This window comes from Ambystoma mexicanum, chromosome 2p, assembly GCF_040938575.1.
Source record: "Ambystoma mexicanum isolate Mex_15411 chromosome 2p, UKY_AmexF1_1, whole genome shotgun sequence".
Classification (NCBI taxonomy): Eukaryota; Metazoa; Chordata; class Amphibia; order Caudata; family Ambystomatidae; genus Ambystoma; species Ambystoma mexicanum.
This window is the reverse complement of record NC_090923.1, coordinates 986,527,927-986,546,814: the sequence shown is the minus strand read 5'-3', so window position 1 is coordinate 986,546,814 and position 18,888 is coordinate 986,527,927. Positions and strand designations below refer to the sequence as shown.

At 45.8% G+C, this 18,888-nt stretch overlaps 1 protein-coding gene across 2 annotated transcripts in view; it reads left to right on the top strand.

The window, feature by feature from the left end:
- The window catches only part of LOC138566995 (serine/threonine-protein kinase D3-like), a 441,766-nt gene extending 424,912 nt beyond the window's left edge, over nucleotides 1–16,854 (top strand). For both annotated transcript variants that reach the window (XM_069644794.1, XM_069644795.1), the window contains 3 exons: nucleotides 9,578–9,845; nucleotides 13,889–13,974; nucleotides 15,821–16,854. In XM_069644794.1, the coding sequence (XP_069500895.1) occupies nucleotides 9,578–9,845; nucleotides 13,889–13,974; nucleotides 15,821–16,000 (534 nt within the window). In that variant the 3' untranslated portion in view covers nucleotides 16,001–16,854. The remainder of the gene's footprint in view (nucleotides 1–9,577; nucleotides 9,846–13,888; nucleotides 13,975–15,820) is intronic.
- The last annotated feature ends 2,034 nt before the right edge of the window (nucleotides 16,855–18,888 follow it).

Genomic DNA, 18,888 nt, shown 5'->3' with positions numbered 1-18,888 from the left:
GTTGTAATAGTTGCCAATGCCATGGAAGGAGCCAGAATTCTCATGCACTCTCGAGGTCATGCAAATGTTCATTCTCTGAGACATTAGGAACCAGCCCACCAGCTTAAAAGACGCCATTCTGTACTGAAATATCTTTCGTTGCTTTCTGGATAACAAATGTGGGTGAGCTCCAAGAACAAAGTGCTTCTCCCCGACATTGCTAGGAAGTCAGAGAACCCAAACTGAGGCGCTCACGTCAGAGCGAGCAATATTATGGTGCAAGACTCATTCTTCTACTTGCAAACCACTCTGGCTAACATTGGCAGCAGGGTAAAGCATTGGGAACTTGAAGCCCAGATCACTGACCCTTTCTGAGGGAACCAGGATGCAAGAATGTGCCCTTCCTCCTGTCCTTTGTTCCATTTAGGGCTTCCCACAATGCTGAGAAAGAGCATCTACTGTTGTCTGTTCCAGTTCCCATTCATAAGTTTGTGAATGTAATGTGCTCAGGTGGTCCATGAGAATGTCTGACGGCCTGGAAAGTGCCCTACAACCATTGAGACTCTGTGGGTCTCATTACGACCCAGGCGGTAAGTTACCGCCTGGGTCGTACCTTTACCACCATGGCGTAAACTACGTTTACGCCATGGTGGTTGGCGGACTTACCGCCCCATTCCGAGGTGAGTGGGGCGGTAAGTCCCCATTAACCCATTTACCCTTCCCCATTCCCATTTTTGCCCCATAGGGCATAATGGGAGTGGGGAAGGCGTTAATTACGCCACCGTAAATTACGGTGGCGTAATTAACAACAAGGTCCCTTAGCGCCATGGATTTTAACACCTGCTAAAAGCAGGTGTTAAAACGTCCATGGCGCTAAGGGACCTCGGAATCAGGCGGTAAGGGTCGGCGCTGTTTACGCCGCCGTAAACCCCTTACCGCCTGGGTCCTAATGAGGCCCTGTGTCTTGACAACCCACGACCACAGTCACTGCTTCGTTGGACAGACTGAGGCACTTTGTGCCCCACTGCTTGCTCATATAATATAGGATTGTCGTGCTGTTTGTTTTAAGCAGAGTTTATTTGTTTGCAACGTGTGCTCAAAAAACTGTTAACACTAATCTCACTGGCATTAATTTCGGGAACATGTTTATTTATCATCTTCTTATGTCTGATCATAGTACTCTGGTCTGGAGGATTTCCAGGTGTGCTCCACACCCTTCTAGGAAGACATCTGTCACCAAGGAAACACCTGCTTCTAGTTATCACTAACGCCTTTGGTGACATTGTTAATCCTCGTCCACCAGACTAAGGCTATCTTCATTCTCTCTGTAACTTGAATGGCATCATCCCATTCTCCTCCTGTTTGTCACCATTGCAGATGCAACTCCCCCCTCAGCACTCTCATTTTCAGTGTGCATAAACTCCTCCCTCAGCACTCTCATTTTCAGTGTGCATAAAGGGTCACAAGGCCAAATAGAATTTTGAACAACTTCGTGGGACAGAGAGCGCAGGTGCTGCAGCATTGATTCAGGATCTGCCAAGAAGATGGAGCGTTGCCGTGAGATTAGAGCCAGGTTTCCAGGTAAGGATGCTGTTGTTGCATGATCACGAGGTAAGTAGATGGTCCAGGCGGCGGTGAGCGTCACTTTGCAAGGAGGTGCAATGTAACGTGAAGCGTTTGCTTGAGGGATCGGTGGGTTTTGTTCCTGGCCACTCCCAACATCAGATAGGTGGGTTTTCGATCTTTAGTTGGCTGTTCCATCTCTAAACCAAAGCCATCTATGACCCTTTCCAAATAAGAAATGTAGGACACAAAATCCCCAAAAGGTGGCTCATGCTGTGGCTGTGGAATTGGCATATCTTTGGGTGCAATATTTTCTCCAAAGGGAGATTTTACCCCCTTCTAAGTCTATGACCGGAGCTGTCATAATATGAGTGGATTGAGATGTCCTAGCCTCAAATTCAACTTCTAGAGTCTTCATAGATGCTATGGTGTCATTGTTTATTGAAGCGAGTGGGTCAGCTTTCTCCTTCTGCTTCATAAGTTGTTTTTCCTGCTTCTTTCAGCACCTGCGCTCTCTGTCCCACGAAGCCAAAGTCCTGAAACGAGAAAAGAAGACAAGACAAGGTTAGAACTCCCGAAAACACCCAACACAGGGTGGCGCCGCATTTAAAACCCAAAGCGCACCCTAAGGCACCATTAAAGGCTACTTACCGGCTGTCGGACCATCTCAGCCCTGCTCTTCCGTACCACCGGCTCTGCTTCTTCTACCGCAGCTACCGACGGCACCGCTACACTGCCTGCAGAGAAGAGAGCAGAGAAAAGAGACATTACATACAAAGGACAGACAACGAACTTTACAAATACAATTACAACAGTCGGAAGATAAGCGGGCAAGTGGAAACAAAGGAAACACCTACAACAGAAGTGGACTAGTCGCAGCTGGCCTGGACTTCCACGACAAGTGACCAGTGAAGGAACTCGATTCCCTTCACCAAGCGCCCCTGCCAGAAGCAGCAGGATGGAGAGCTCATCATCATCATTCAGCAGGTGAGCCTCAAGAGTAGTGCAACCCCAGGGAAGCCACATCCAGGGAGAAGATGTCTGGAGAAGTGGTCAGGGACCACAGGCTGCATACTCATACGACCCCGCTTATATTCAAACACAAACCGCACTGCTCATCACCACAGTTCCCCACACAGACGCAGAGGGAGGAACAGACAAGAGGAGTGTCATCCCTGGGAGGGCTGCGACCGTGCCCCAACGCCTCCACAGAGATCAGGTGAGCGTAACAGAACACAAAGCCTCCTATGAATCTCTGCCTGGGCGTTATAGAAACTTCAGAAATGGACCAGTTGGCCCAGTTACTGGGAGAGTTACGGGCTGAAGTTCATGCCTCAAGACAGGAAACCAATGCCTTAAGGAGGGACCTCATTGTGAATCTAGAACGCACGGATGATTTAGCAAGGCAGATGCTCCAAGCACAGGCTGGCCAAGCCCCATTACCAGGGCTGGCCCACCCTATTCTGCCACCACAGTCAACGCCAACTCCCGTACAGTTGCTTCTTCCAGGGGCGATTCCCTTAGCTCCGCCCAAACGCTTCACTGGTGATCCAAATAAGTATGCTGTATTCATGAATCAATGCCGCCTTCATTTCCTGTGCAGACCAGGAGCCTTCCCCAACAATCAATCTTGGGTGGCATTTGTACTTTCATATTTGGGAGGAAGTGCGGCGGTCTGGTCTATACCCTTGGTAACTCAAGATGACCCCTTGCTTCGTGACTTTGGGGGTTTTCAGCACGAAATGGAGAAACTATTTGCACGGCATGCCCAAGGTCAGGCTCTGGACAACGAATGATTGTCACTCCGGCAGGATAACCAAGATTTGTTAACCTACATCGCCTCCTTCAACCGTCTTATAGTCCAAACAAATTGGCCAAAGGGAAAAAGAACTACGCTCTTTCACTGTGGATTACGAGGGGAGCTTAAGGACGTTCTAGCCCAAGTAGTATATCCCCCGGAGGGGTGTGCCGAATATATTCACCTAACAGGTCAACTTGATCATAGATTGCAGAATTGGAAAATGTATAGAGACAGAGCTGAAGGGCGGTCGGTCTATGTGCGACCCCGTGAGAATCAGGCCAAGCCGCATGAACGTTCGGAACCAATGCAGAGTGGGGGCTTGCGGAGCCCCCTCATCAAGGCAGAAAGAGAAAAAAGAAGACAGCAACAGCTCTGCTTGTATTGTGGCAAAGCATGACACTTTCTCTGCGAATGTCTGGTGAAACCACCCAGGAGAACAGTCGGAGCAACTGACAAGAGTGAAGAAGAAGAACTGGACTCAGGAAACTCCAACGCCGGGCAAGCGAAGGGGTCCACTTGTTGAGCGGTGAAAAGGAACCAATACAGACCTCACACCTAGTCATCCCGGGGCTCTTGGTATACCACAAACACCCATCAAAAATGCATGCTTTGGAAGCATATATTGACAGTGGAGCTGTGGGGAATTACATTGACCAAGATTTGGCTACTCGGATAGGACTTCCTCTCCGACAGAAGCAGAGATCAGAAAATGTTACAGCGGTTGATGGATCTAAGTTGTCATTTGGCCCAGTGATGCATTATACCGAAAAAGTTACTCTTCTGTGTCAGGGAGGTCACCAAGAGGACATCACCTTTGATCTCATTGGCGCTCCTCAGTTCTAAATGATATTAGGGATGCCTTGGCTGGAAACCCATTATTCCAAGATCGACTGGCGTAAAAGAGTTCGGACTTTTCCCCAGACTGCGCTAACACCTGTTTCAACAAAGAATGCTTAGTGAAAGATCACACTAAACCAAGTTCAAAGAAAGGAATCGTATTAGGTCCCACCAGTTCTTTACTCTCTTAATACCTGGATTACCAAGATGTATTTCAAAAGGAGCAAGCGAATACCTTACCCCCGCATAGAACGTACGACTGCCAAATTGATCTTGTACCTGGAGGCCAGATTCCTTGCAGTCGGATTTACGCTCTAAAGGAGCAAGAAAACCAACATTTAAAAACATACTTGTATCAGTATTTAGCCAACGGCTTCATTCGCCCGTCAAAATCCCCTGCTTCCTCTGCCTTATTTTTCATGCCTAAGAAGGAGGAAGACCTGAGAACTTGCATTGACTACACAGCCCTCAATCAGATCACGGTAAAAAACCGGTACCCATTGACACTCATTCCAGAACTTCTGGATCAGGCAAAAAACGCGCAAATGTATACCGAATTGGATTTACGAGGGGCCTACCATCTGGTAAGTGTCAAAAAGGGGGATGAGTGAAAGACAGCCTTTCTCACAAAATATGGCCTTTACGAATATCAGGTTATGCCCTTTGGGCTATGTAATGCCCCCACAGTGTTCCAATATTTTATGAACAACGTGCTCCGTGAACTATTGGACGTGTACGCACTCGTCTATATTGACGACATTCTCATTAACTCAACCACCAAGGACGATCATGTCAGACATGTCCAGGCTGTTTTAAAAAGACTTTGACAACATCGGCTGTACGCCAAGTTGGGGAAATGCTTCTTTCATGTGACAGAGGTTGAATTCCTCGGGTTTATACTCACACTGCGAGGGGTACACATGGACATGCACAAAGTAGATACCATCCTCCATTGGCCCTCCCCAACTTCCACGTGAGGTGTACAAAGTGTGCTCGGGTTCGCCAATTTTTATTGTCGGTTCATCCCAGGATTCTCCCAGATTGTTCACCCCATCACATCCCTGCTGCGAAAGAACAAACAATTTCAGTGGACCACAGAAGCAGGACACCCTAACACGAGCATTCACATCAGCACCCATTTTACAACATCCCCGACCCGAATTGCCATACGTCGTCGAAACCGATGCTTCCAATGTAGCAATAGGAGCGGTTTGTCTCAGCGAGATCCCGAAACAGGACAATTACATCCAGTGGCTTTGTGGTCTTGTAAATTCTCCGCTCCTGAATTGAACTACGCAATCACAGATAAAGAACTGTTAGCAATAAAAGCGTCATTCAAGGCATGGAGGCATTATCTTCTTGGAGCCAGGTACACAGTCACCGTCATTATGGACCATCCTAACCTACAATATTTGCAAACCGCAAAATGACAATCATCACGTCAACTCCGCTGGGCTCTCTTTTTGCGGAATATGACTTTGTCATTACCTACAGACCCGGAGTACACAATGGAAAAGCGGACGCCCTACCACGAATGAGCGAAGATGAAAAGGCGTTCACCACACCAGACCACGTGGCAATCATTCCTGAAGACCGAATTCTGAACATGATTGCACCAACTGCCACTTTGGGCAACCTAAAAATTGACCTTCAACACTTGATGAACCAATCAGAACAGCAGGAATTGCTGTCAAGAGGAGACCAATACACTATCGTGAACAATCTACCGCACTTTCAAGGGAGGCTGTACGTTCCGGAGAAAGACCTGCAAAACCAAATTATAGCAAACTACCATGACTATTTAATAGAAGGACATCCAGGAATGGCTAAAACTCAAGCTAAAATAAAGAAAAATTACTGGTGTCCCACTTGGCGAAAAGATATTGCCCAGTTCATCGTGACCTGTGGTGTTTGCGCTCAGCAAAAGTCTCAAAAACAAAGTCCTGCAGGCCTTCTAAGTCCTTTGATGGTGCCCCCGGTGCCTTGGCATACGCTGTCTATGGATTTTATTACTGATCTTCCCCCGTGCAATGGATACAACAGCATCCTGGTCATCGTGGATCTGTTCTCTAAGATGGCCCATTTCATTCCTCTTAAAGGTGTCCCGACGGCCTCTATTCTGGCCACCGTCTTTTTGGAACAAATTGTCCGGCTACACGGATTCCCATCAATATTGATATCAGACCGCGGAACTCAGTTTGTCTCAGCTCTCTGGTGGAGATATTGCAAAATCCCCAAAATTGACCTTTGATTGTCCACAAGTCATCATCCCCAAACCGATGGCCAGACCGAACAGACCAATCAAACTCTAGAGCAGTACTTAAGGTGCATGTTACAACAAACCAAAGATACCTGGAAGGACATACTCTGGTTGGCCGAATATGCATACAACAATTCCATCCACACCAGTACAGGACAAATGCCATTTTACACAGTTTATGGTCGACATCCACGAACATCTGTCTTTGATTCGCTTGAAGCACTGGAGATGCCAGCGGGAACGACCTTACATGAAACCATCACTCGAGTCCTTAAGCAGGCAGCAGAACATTTAACCAGAGCCAAAGAAAAGCAGAAACAGTTTGCAGACCGACACTGAAAGGAGGCTCCAAATGATCAGGTTGGGGGCAAGGTTTGGTTAGCTTCCAAAAACATTTCTCTGAATGGGCCACAAATCTTCCGTCCCAGGTACCCAGGACCCAATTCCATCAAAGCCGTGATCAACCCTGCGGCCATGAAATTAGAATTACCGGCCCACATGCGGATCCACCCAGTGTTTCATGTCTCCCTCCTAAAACCATTGAGACGAGATATGCGGATCGATACTCCACCAGATCCTGAAATAGTTGAAGGAGAACCAGAATACGAAGTTAAAAGGATACTATACTCTAAGATGGTCCGGTCCAAGCTATACTACCTTATAGTCTGCAAAGGTTATGGACCCCAAGATCGGACCTGGGTACCCAGTGAAGATGTCCACGCTCCACAATTAATCAGGCAGTTCCACTGCAATAACCACACTAAACCAGGGCCAGGGGGGGAACTTCCCTTGAGAGAGGCCTTGAGGGGGAGTGCTGTCATAGCCACGGGCCCCAGAACACAAAAATCACACCATCTATTGACGGGGGCAATGGGTCACTTGACTCACTTATGTCCCTTTGGGACTCATAAACACAGGGGCCCTGGCTGGACTCAGTCCTGGCGCCTTTGGCACCAGGCTCATATAGAGATGTGAGCAGTAACACTTTATTTCAGTGCAGGAGTGCTTTTATTTTTACTTCAGTGCGCACTTTATTTCAGTGCAGGAGTGCTTTTATTTTACATCAGTGCTGGAGTGCTTTTATTTTACAAGACCTTTCCAGGTGCTGAAAGCCTTTATTTCAGAGAATATCCCCATGTTCTGACTCATTGGGTGTGGCTCCCTAGGCCTGGTCTTCAGGTGCTGACTCATCGGGTGTGGCAGGGCGTGGCTGCAGGCAGGCCAGAGCTCCTGGGCATGGCTGGGAACAGGACTATATAAACCCACCGATCCTTCAAGTAACCGCTTCACGTTACATTGCACCTCCATGCAACGTGACGCTCACCGCCGCCTGGACCAGCTACTTACCTCGTGATCCTGCAACAACAGCATCCTTACCTGGACCCTGGGTCGAATCTCACGGCAACGCTCCATCTTCTTGGCAGATCCTGAATCGATGCCGCAGCACCTGCGCTCTCTGTCCCACGAAGCCGAAGTCCTGAAACGAGAAAAGAAGACAAGACAAGGTTAGAACTCCCGAAAATACCCAACCCAGGGTCGCACCGCATTTAAAACCCAACACACACCCTAAGGCACCATTAAAAGCTACTTACCAGCTGTTGGACCATCTCAGCCCTGCTCCTCCGTACCGCCGGCTCTGCTTCTTCTACCGCAGCTACCGCCGGCACCGTTACACCACCCGCAGAGAAGAGAGCAGAGAAAAGAGACATTACATACAAAGGACAGAGAACGAACTTTACAAATACAATTACAACAGTCAGAAGACAAGCGGGCAAGTGGAAACAAGGGAAACCCTTACCTATAAGAGAAGTGGACTAGTCGCAGCTGGCCTGGACTTCCACGACAAGTGACCAGTGAAGGAACTCAATTCCCTTCAACAAGCGTCCCTGCCAGAAGCAGCAGGATGGAGAGCTCATCATCATCATTCAGCAGGTGATCCTCAAGAGTAGTGCAATCCCAGGGAAGCCACATCCAGGGAGAAGGGGTCAGGAAGAACAGGCTGCATACTCATACGACCCTGCTTATATTCACGCAGTACCCGCACTGCTCATCACCACAATTCCCCACACCGACGTAGAGGGAGGAACAGACAAGAGGAGTGTCATCCCTGGGAGGGCTGCGACCGTGCCCCAAAACCTCCGCAGAGACCAGGTGAGCGTAACAGTGCCAATGATGAGGTCCTGATATTCACGCACTTTACACTCGGTATTTGGGACAATCATTGCTGAGCTTCACACAGTGATGACGATGAGAACATGGTGCCAGCTGCAGTTTCTCAAATCAAATCAGCTATATCTTTACTAATCACAGCTTGAGGGTGTTTAGGAACTGTAGCAATCGCTGAGGCCAGTTTTTTGTCCACCTTAGGTTTCTTCAATGTTTTATGTTTTTCCCTTGGCCTTCCTGCACTTCCTGGTCAGAATCCACATCAAACACCCCGATACGCTTTCCTTGCGGGTCTTAGCAGAAAATGTTTGACACATTTTACAACCAGAGATACTGTGCTTGGAATGCAGACAGTATACACATACTTGCCCATACTTGCTACAAGGCTTGAAAAAGCTAATCCCTAGCAAGAGATCAAACTCTCTCAGCATGGAGTGTCTAAAAGAGTAAACACAGCAGTGTTTTCCCTCGCAGAAAAGTCTTCAAAATTAAAGCTCTGAAGGGGACACTCTGCATCTACACATGAGGTTAGAATATGAGGTGTACGGGAGGAGCTAAAGGATTAGCAGTATGCATGCCTGATGTGATAGCAGTAGCCCTATGGGTTGCAAGAAAAAAACTGTACGTTTTGCCATGCACATAATGAAGGTGCCATATGTGTATTGCTAAGTGTATTATGTATTTTATAACCAGGGCATTCCCACCTTAGCAATAATAATAATAATAATAATAATAATAATAATAATAATAATAATAATAATAATAATAATACACATCTATAAAATAACCAATGCTGGAGAATTACATCTTATATGCAGGGTGGTGCAAAGAGAAACATAATTTAATTGAGGGGAAAAATGGAGTAGTTCAAGTGATGTCTTAAAATAGCATGGTGGCTAGTTAGTGCTATAGCTTTAGGCAAGACTCTTAAGGATTTGTTGTCTTATCATCCTTTCTCTTTTTACCGACAGGTTAAGCTCTGTGACTTTGGCTTTGCGCGCATTATTGGAGAGAAATCGTTCCGGCGCTCTGTGGTAGGGACCCCAGCCTACCTGGCCCCTGAAGTGATACGGAACAAGGGCTACAACCGCTCGCTGGACATGTGGTCTGTGGGAGTGATCATCTACGTCAGCCTGAGCGGCACCTTCCCCTTCAACGAGGAGGAGGACATCAACGACCAGATCCAGAACGCAGCCTTCATGTACCCCAAGCACCCCTGGCATGAAATCTCAGAGGAAGGTCAGCACTGCTGTTTATAACCCCACACCAAAAGCAACTCATTTCAAATATTACTGTGATGGGAGGGAGAGCCCATGAAAAGGTTCTAGCAAACCCAAATCAGATCCAGAAATTAGACACAATGTAGCAATGGGTTTGGGTATAGATTGCATTTCAATTGTAGCTTCAATTATATGTTCCATAGCTCTTGGTTTTCCTGTTTTTTTGTGTCCCAATACAATGACCTACACAGGCATCCCAGTTGATTTAGCGTTTTTCCCGCTTCATTTGATCTGGGTCCATGTGCCACCCCAGCATTTCCCTGGGATCTGTTCTAGTTAAACAGGGGATTAATTTTCCTTAATTTTGTCTGAGGTGCCTGTTGTCATTGGCAGTATGGAGTTAATGGAAGGGCTCCACCACCCATTCTCTCCCTTGCCAATGCAACGTATCATCTGTATAAGCGTGCATGGAAATGTAAGGTACATCTCAGAACTGAGAGGATTGCTGGGCAAGATACATGCCCTTAAGCGCAATGAAGCTGGGTTGGATGATAACCTCCAAAACTATTCCCCTAAGTCCTGAAACTCATGCTTTTATTCATCAACACAACAGTTACAGAGATGCAAGAGTGAAAGGTGGACCAAAGGTTTTCATATTGTAAGTTCAGAGTTGATATAATTTATCCATCTGGATAAGTAAAGACGCCCAATTAGCTGAAAAGTCAGAGAGAGTTACTCCCATGCATGCAGGGATTGCATTGTTTACTCAAGTTAATACATTGGAATAAATTACCCCAGCAATCCTCTGCAGTGAATGCCATGGCATCTTTTCGTTTTACTGCAATAGCTATCCTTGAGTTGAGATGTCGGCGCTCAATTGAGTTATTTACTCCCTCAATCACATCTTCGCATACAAGTTGAGATAGATTATTTAGCTTTTGGTTTGGCATCAGTTATAAAGATTGAGGAAATTGTTTGATAATATTTTGAGATCTTAATTGGATCATCATTGTATAAAATTCGTATTCTTTGTGATTAATCCATTATTTAAAGAATTTTAAAGAGGTTACTGGTGGGCATTTAAAACTGTAGTTGAAGATCATTAAATGTTTTAAATCCGTCTTCATGACAGAAAAGCCTAAGATGTCTTAACCTAATGTTAAGATCTACTCTCAATGGCGTCAACCAACCACTGGGAAATTGACATTTCTGTGAAGGAGGGTTGACAAATTAAGATTCACAATTCTGTTTTCTTTTAAAGTTCCCAATTTTTAAAAGCTAAGCATTTCACTCCAGATAATAAGCACACCCTTACATATAGTAAGCATATCCTTACTAACATTTAGTTTTATTTGTTTCAGAATTGTGTTATATAAATAATCTTTTCTATGGCGTCCATCTATGGAAGAACTAACTCTGACTTTTCATTAAGCTGAAACCATAGCCTTTCACTTTAGTCACCCCAGACATGAAGTCTAGAGCTTGGCAGAGCTCATGCATCGTCTTTTAGTTTAAAATTTGGATTTAAGGATCCACTCTTTGGTGTTTATCTTGCTAGACATCATTTGAGCATACTGCGCCAGATTCTCAAAAAATAGCAGGAACAAAAGGAGTGCAGAGAATGTGTTCGTTTATATTTGGCTATTTTCAGACATGCTCACGTCACCCTGTTCTCAAAGGTGACCTGAGCATTTCAGGAATGGCGGCACAATAGCGCAGAGATGCTCTGTCCAGCACCTTTCTATACATTAGTATTGGCAGCCGGCTCGCGACACTAATGTATGGCCGGTGTCCAGCAACCACATGGCTGCTCGGACCGCATTTCACCTAGACCCAAAGGGCCCGTCTCGGGGGAAACAACCGAGAAAATAACTGCATCTCCATCCCGCTCGAGGGACGCAAATGCTAGTGTGACACTTAACAAAAAAGGGTGACAGAGTCAGAAATGACCACGTCAAGATTTAAGCCTGCCCCTGCACCTCTTCAAAAGACTCGGGATGCGCTTTAAAATACCCAGAAGCAGCCCCTCAGGGGGGGAAAACGGCATCTGAATGAGCGCATCTTAGACTGTTTGTGAATTGGGCTGGCACTTTTTTGGTGTAATTGAAGAGATGTGCTGCCACAGCTCCTCGCTTGTACCAAAAAAGGTTTTGGGAATCTGGCCCACTGAGTCAATTTATTTGAAGAATAATGATGATATGTGCTTAAAACGTACTAAGAATAAGTAATGTAGGCTGGGTAGGGCACTCATATTTGCTACATCTGACAAGGGATACTGGACAGTCTTCCAAGCTACACACGCTTTTGTGGTTAAAGTCAAATAAAATATTGGTATTTTTCGTTATTGTGACAGCCAGATAACCTGTTTGTTGGACGTTTACAGGGCATTTCAGAGTGTGCGCTGTTAAGTAGCCAGAAAGCTTCTTATTTCACAATGTAGATTATTGTCAGAGAAGACTCACCATGAAATATAAAAATGTTGTCAGCATAGGCCAAAGTTTTTAATCTTTTTATGAGAGAATCACTAAGGGGTTTTGGGGCGTTTTCATAGGTCACATAGAAGTGTTTCCGGATGTATGGCAAAGAGTAGAAGGGCAATGGGAAAATCCTGCTGACTGGCTCAATAATTTGTGGTCTGTCAGAATGTCACTGTCACATAACTTTCTTCCATTCCAATGTATATACCCTATACCCAAGCAATGAACCTGGCTGTATAGAGAAATGTTTGCTAGAAGAGATTTCCATAGAATCCCACATTTGACACAATGGGCCTCATTATGAGGCTGACTGTAGCTGTGCCTGTAGTACAGGCATGGCTGCTGCCGGTATTCATTTTTTTCCGGTGCCCAGAAAGGGCATTAACCGGGTCATTACGGCTCTATATTTGCCCATTCCTCGGCGCCAGAAAAAATTCTTCCCCATTCCCATTTGAGCCCCATAGTGCTCAATGGGAATGGGGAAGCCGGATGCACCGGCACCGTTTATAACGGTGCCGGTGCATCCGACATGCTGTGCTCACAGGTGCCTTTCATTCCGCCAGGTCAGATGTGGTGGAATGAAAGACCCCCGCGAGCACATTGCTGGTCTGGATACAACGGTACCTGCAAGCTTACCGGTACCATTGTATCTGGACCGGCAAGCTCGTAATGAGGCCCAATGTGTTATAGCGTAGTCTATTTTTGAGATAACTGAATTCATATGGTCAATGCAGTCTCTACCAGAAATACATCGATGTTGATGTTGCCAGACTAATCAGGCCAAGTATTCAACACCATGCTAGCAAATAATTCAGCACATATTGTATTGTACTACATTAGTGTGCTTTGTTCGTAAAATGACTGATCTAAGAGGTTCTTTTTGGGGGGGGGCATTGATCAAGTAGATTTAAACTTGGGGGTGGAGTTTTAACATTCTCCATCATAGGCCTTAAGACACTAAAGAATCAGAAACAAATAGCTCAGTTGCCTCTACGCCTGACTTTTGATACTTTTTAATGGAAGTTATAGAAATCCTTATGTATATTTTAATGATCAGTAGCCACAGTTCCCAAATATTCCTTGATATCTCCTATTTGGACTTGCTTCCTTTAAGCGTTTAATCGCAAAGCCAATATTTGCCTATATATTCCCTATGTCTGTAAAGTGAAGTTTAATGACTGTCTATACAGGACATTGAAATTTGATCAGAGTGTTGTCAAAAATCAGCACTTTTTCAGGCAGGCATTTGCTAGATTTCTTTTGCACAGAGACTTTAAGGAATGATATAATTAGCATGAGCTATTTGTACATAGCGTAGTGCAGAATGTAAATTATTAGCAGTGCGTCTATTTCCCTGCTATTAAAGGACTCGGGCACATCAAAGGAACATTTTAGGTCTTTAAAGTCAATGTGAACATGAATAAATTAGCTTAAAGCCCTGGAAATGCATTCTGTCCATTGGAGCATGTCTGCAAGGGATTGGTCATGTGTGAGCCCAGGTGTCTCTATAGCATGTCACCATGTTCAAAATGTTAGAATGTAATCTCTCCTTTCTGTTTATTGTGTGGCCTTTCCTCTTCTACAGCCGTGAACCTGATCAACAGCCTTCTGCAGGTGAAGATCCGCAAGCGCTTCGGTGTGGAGAAGTCTCTCAGTCACAACTGGCTGCAGGTAAGGAGATCATGAGGGGTCTGGGTGTGTCCCTCTCTCACGTCATCGCTGGGTACTCTAATGGATACATCTGGACCAGCTGTTTAGTATCACGGAAGGGGACTTGCTGTTTCAACCGCACACCCTCAGGGCACAGGCTGCATAATGCTGCCTTCTCACCGCACGGTATCACTTCCAACACAGGAAATGTGGTTGACATTTGGGGAACCTATTGAGCTATTACAAGGGTCCAAAGGGTCGCCCCAAGGAAGATTTTGACACTGTCCATTACTCCATATGGACAACATTCCTATGGCCAAACCTATCTGTTTCACCCCTGATAGCGCTCCCTGCACAATGGGTTTTGAATAATATCGTAGCTGTCTTGGTGTGCTGGGTGGGACACACATGTGATGGATTTGGAAACACGTAAGTGAAGATAGGAGATAAAGGAATGATGGGTAATTCTTTGGGGAGTAAATGGGCGATGGTATATAGGCAAATGGCTGGTTGATTTGGGTGATGAATTTGTGAGGGTTTGGCATGACAAATAAAAGTTGCATTGAGGGGTACATGATGAATGGTTTAAGGCTGCAAACGAGTGATGGCTGAGGAAAATGGGAGACGTCTTGTACTTATGCATGTATTGGGGATTTATATTGTGCAATCCATCTGGCAAGCAGCAGAGCAAGCGATGAGAAGGCACATTGGTTAAGGGACGTGGGAAGATTTTCAGAAGGGTCCTCCACACTGATAGAATGAGAGGAGTAAGGGCGTGATGGTCAAAGGTGTCCATTGAATTACCATTTTGGGGGCTATCGAATAGTGTTTCAGGGAATGACATTTACAGTGATTTTGTAACAAATAACTGCTAATGTATAGGAAAACAAGAACTTGGGTGCCATCAGAGGCAGATGGTAACAAACGTGGGGGTATTTGAGAATGTGCATGCATTTGTTTGAAGTAACAGAGTTACTCGAACAATATATATATGCCCTTGAGAAATCGTATAATCGGAGCATTCATTTTCTCCGGGTGCTTCACAATCTTGTAGTAGTGAGTAAGAGTGCTGGGGCCGAATAAGTGGATGATTTAAGGGGGGAACATATACTGATTTGGGTGGAAAATGTGCCACTTTATGGGTGGCAGAGTGAAGCAAAGTTTGAAGGGGTCATTTGGTATTTCAGTTTTTATTTGTTTGAGGTAAGATACTACTTGCATCAGTACCACTGTCCTAGAAGAAGCCCCGGAGGCTGAGCAGTCCTGCTTCCGGAAGCCTTATAACAGTTGGGCGTTGAGTAGCAGCGCTGGGGGCTCTTGAGTAGATGTTATAGAGGTAAAGTATTAGCACTGTGAAGAAATGTATGCAGAGCAATGTGTCTCCCCCTTGGTCTGCTAGATATATCATATTCAAGATTACTTCAATACTAATGAAGATTTTCACAATAAGTGTATTACAATATTCTGTCTCACAATACATGAAGTGGGTCACCAAGTAGTAATTGGGTTGACTTCAGGTAATCAGGAAGTTGTTATATCTAGCAGACCAACAGTGAGTCACGTTGCTTTGTATATGTATTAGTTTGGGATCGATGATTGACTCTGGATGGAGTCTAACGTATATTTTATATTAGTTTTAGGGACAATTTGGTACAATTTGGGTCCAAATTAAGGACACCTGCAACATTACGCCTAGCTGATCAAATTAGATGAAACAAAGGGCTACTGATAAGAAGGATGCGGGCAGCTAGAATAGAGGGTCAGGAGGTTAATGTTCTTGGTGTCCTCAAAATGGATTAGCATGCATATAGGCGTGTTAGCGATAGTTGCTTAACCACAGCTCTATAACCCATCTATTCTACCACAGGACTTCCAAACATGGCTGGACCTGCGGGAGCTCGAGACGAGAGTCGGAAAACGCTACATCACACACGAGAGCGACGACAACCGCTGGCGCAAGTACGCAGAAGATTATGGACTGAACTACCCCGAATATTTCGTTATGGAACCCAGCATGGATGAGGCAGAGGAGGAAGACCAGGCTTGAAAGCAAGGATTTCTCCATTGAGGAGCAGGAGAACTTGGAAGAAGGGGAAGATAGTACCCCCTGCCCTCGACATTGCCTTTCCATCGAACCCCTACGCCTCAGCATGACAATGGGTCAATCCAAAGCAACAGGTGCAGGGAAGGATGTGTATGCATCCTGAAAATGAATTTGATCTCAGAAGCTAAGGGAGGTGTTTACAGGAATGCCTTCTGTTTCACCTAGCAGTCATCAGTCTGCAACACGCAATATGATCAAACGGGCAGGTTACAGATAAAGGAAGCTTATTACTGATTGGACCCATGTGCTGTGGTTCGAGATGCAAATGGGCCCATGTAGGTCATGTCTCCGTAGGGAATCACAGGATCAGAGAGCAACCCGAAAAGTGACAAGCATCAGGCGGAGGAGGACCAGGGGAGGAGAGTGCATCTAGCAACACCAGGAACATTGTGGTTGGATGTTTCGGAATGCTGAGTCCCTGTTGTTGGAAAAGCTGACTTAATCACAGTTTTGTCCCATGATGCACCACTGGGGCACTTTTCTGGTGGCTGAAAGGACTGTTTTCTGTCTGTGCCTGTTGCTACTCCTGGTGCAGTACAAACACAATGAATGACCGATGCTGGGTTTCCTTTATGCATTTTCGAGCCCAGGTGTTTTCAGGACATCTTTTTATGTGGATGTAGTCTCTGGTTGTGGATGGGGAATGCCATGGCATGCAGAGTCCCCAGGTCTTGTAAGTCAAACATCACATCCCGTTCGCCTCACCTGAGGTTTATGCAGGTTGACATTCTTGGAATCTCCCACCTGGAAATGTAGAACTTGCTTTAAAAAAGTGAATAAAAACGTTTCAAGTGGCCCATTTTGACAATCGTTATTGTTGCTAGCTGGGCCTCTACTATAGAAGGCCTCTCTGTTTTTTTTTACAAATATTCTCCAATATAAGATCTGCATCAATGCTTCCGCAAGCTTTACGCGTCCCTGCAGATCTGGGATATCCGGGAACAGCACTTCAAAAATGTATCAGAAAATAAAAACATATACTTTACATCATCACCACCAAATACTGTATTCTGGAAGTTCACTCCCTAAAAGCATTGGTACAACCTGAAATCAATACCTAATAAATCAGAATTCCAATGAAAATAAGCTCCTCAATGTACAGAATTGCCAAATCATCTTGTCATGCGGATAAAGTGGCAAGTGCATAATCATGTCCGTTAAAAACACAAGGGAGCTCATGTTTGCTGGGCGCGTATCGTGAATGAAAAGCATAAAAGCCTTGAGTAAGGCTTTAACGCCTTCCAATCACGCCATGGCCCATTTTCAATCATTTGTATGGCGGAGAGGGGCACATAACTTGCATTTCTGCTGCCTCCTTCCTGTCCGTCATTCAAGTGCTCCAGCATCTGCGCAGGCATGGATTTTCACGCCGGCGCAAATACTAGAGATCACCATGCTGTATGCACCAGCAAAAAGTAGGTGGACCCTGTAGGGATCCATTGTGCACACTCCCTGCCATGCGATCAGGGTACGTCTACAATTGAAATGAAACCATCGGGGAGGCTTTACTTTTATTTGGGAACACTGCTTACCATGCGCGCATGGCGGCGTTCCCAATGAAAAGTAAACTCTGCCTGGTATGGCAGCATGTAGGCAGCGTTTACTCACTTTGCACTGCAGAGTGCAAATGTGAAGGGTCAAATGCGGCGCACACGCTTGTCAGCTGCCTTTGGCCCTTTACATTTGCACCCTGCAGTGCAAATGAAGAAAATTCGGTGGCGGGGAGACGTTTACATTACAGTGTAAACGTAACAGCTCCCCGCCGTCAAATGACTTATTTCTAGAAAATGAGCAACAGTTCACTACGTAAAACGAACTGGAATGCACTATGCAGTAACCCTGGAACTTACAGCGAAAAAAAGAGTAAAAGAGTTCCAAAGGAAACACATCTGACTCTGCACAATGATCATATTATCCAAATGCATCAATATTTAACTTTATCTTTGCAGTTATAGGTTAACTTATCATTTGTTTCAAGCTCCATTGCTGGAAGTCCTATCCGCTATTTGATCAAGTCGATTCCGCTTGACTTGTGTGACCCCTGCCTTCTTTTCCAAGCCCTTGTTTTGCAGCATTCATTACTGCAACAGAAGAAAAATGAAGAAAGTAGACTAGTGCAGCGAGGGAGAGTCAAACACGACATAAAGTAACTTTTATTTTTTTTTAACATGCGTGATATCAGTGGAAAAAGGAGGGAAAGTGAGAAGACAGCTAGCACGGAACACGAGCTTATAATACACAAAACAGCCCACATTCCATTCCTCTTCCTCCAGGTGTTAATTTAGTAATAATACCTGCAGCAATGGGATGGATCGGCCAGTAAGGGCTCAGACCAGGGCCGGCCTTAGCGGCAGCAGTGCCCTGGACGAATTTGCGCCCCGCCTCCACGCACACTCCTGGTCAACAGGCGAGGTGCGGGGGGGGGGCAGAATGTGCTACATTTTTTTTCTACCTCCCCGCTTCGGCGCCTGGCAGTGGGTTAATCACTGGAATAGGGCGCTCATGCTAATGCATGAGCGCCCTATTCCAATGCAAACCCCCTCGCTCCCGCGTTGGAGCATGGAGGTAATCATGTCAATCATCATCACCCTATTGTTACAAAATGCGCCCTCTGCCGCAGGTGCCTTTAATAACAATAGGGCGCCTGGCGCGCCTTCTCCCACTATGCCAGCTTGGGGGAGCCCTTGAAAGACTCCCCTGAGCAGGCGTGGCAGGGGGCTAATGGTGCCCTGGGGCCAGGCCCTGGCTCAGAACTCTAATTATAGGCCATGATAGGGCAATACACCCTGCTGCGGCTGTTATTGCTAAATTGGCAGCCCAGGGATGAGCCA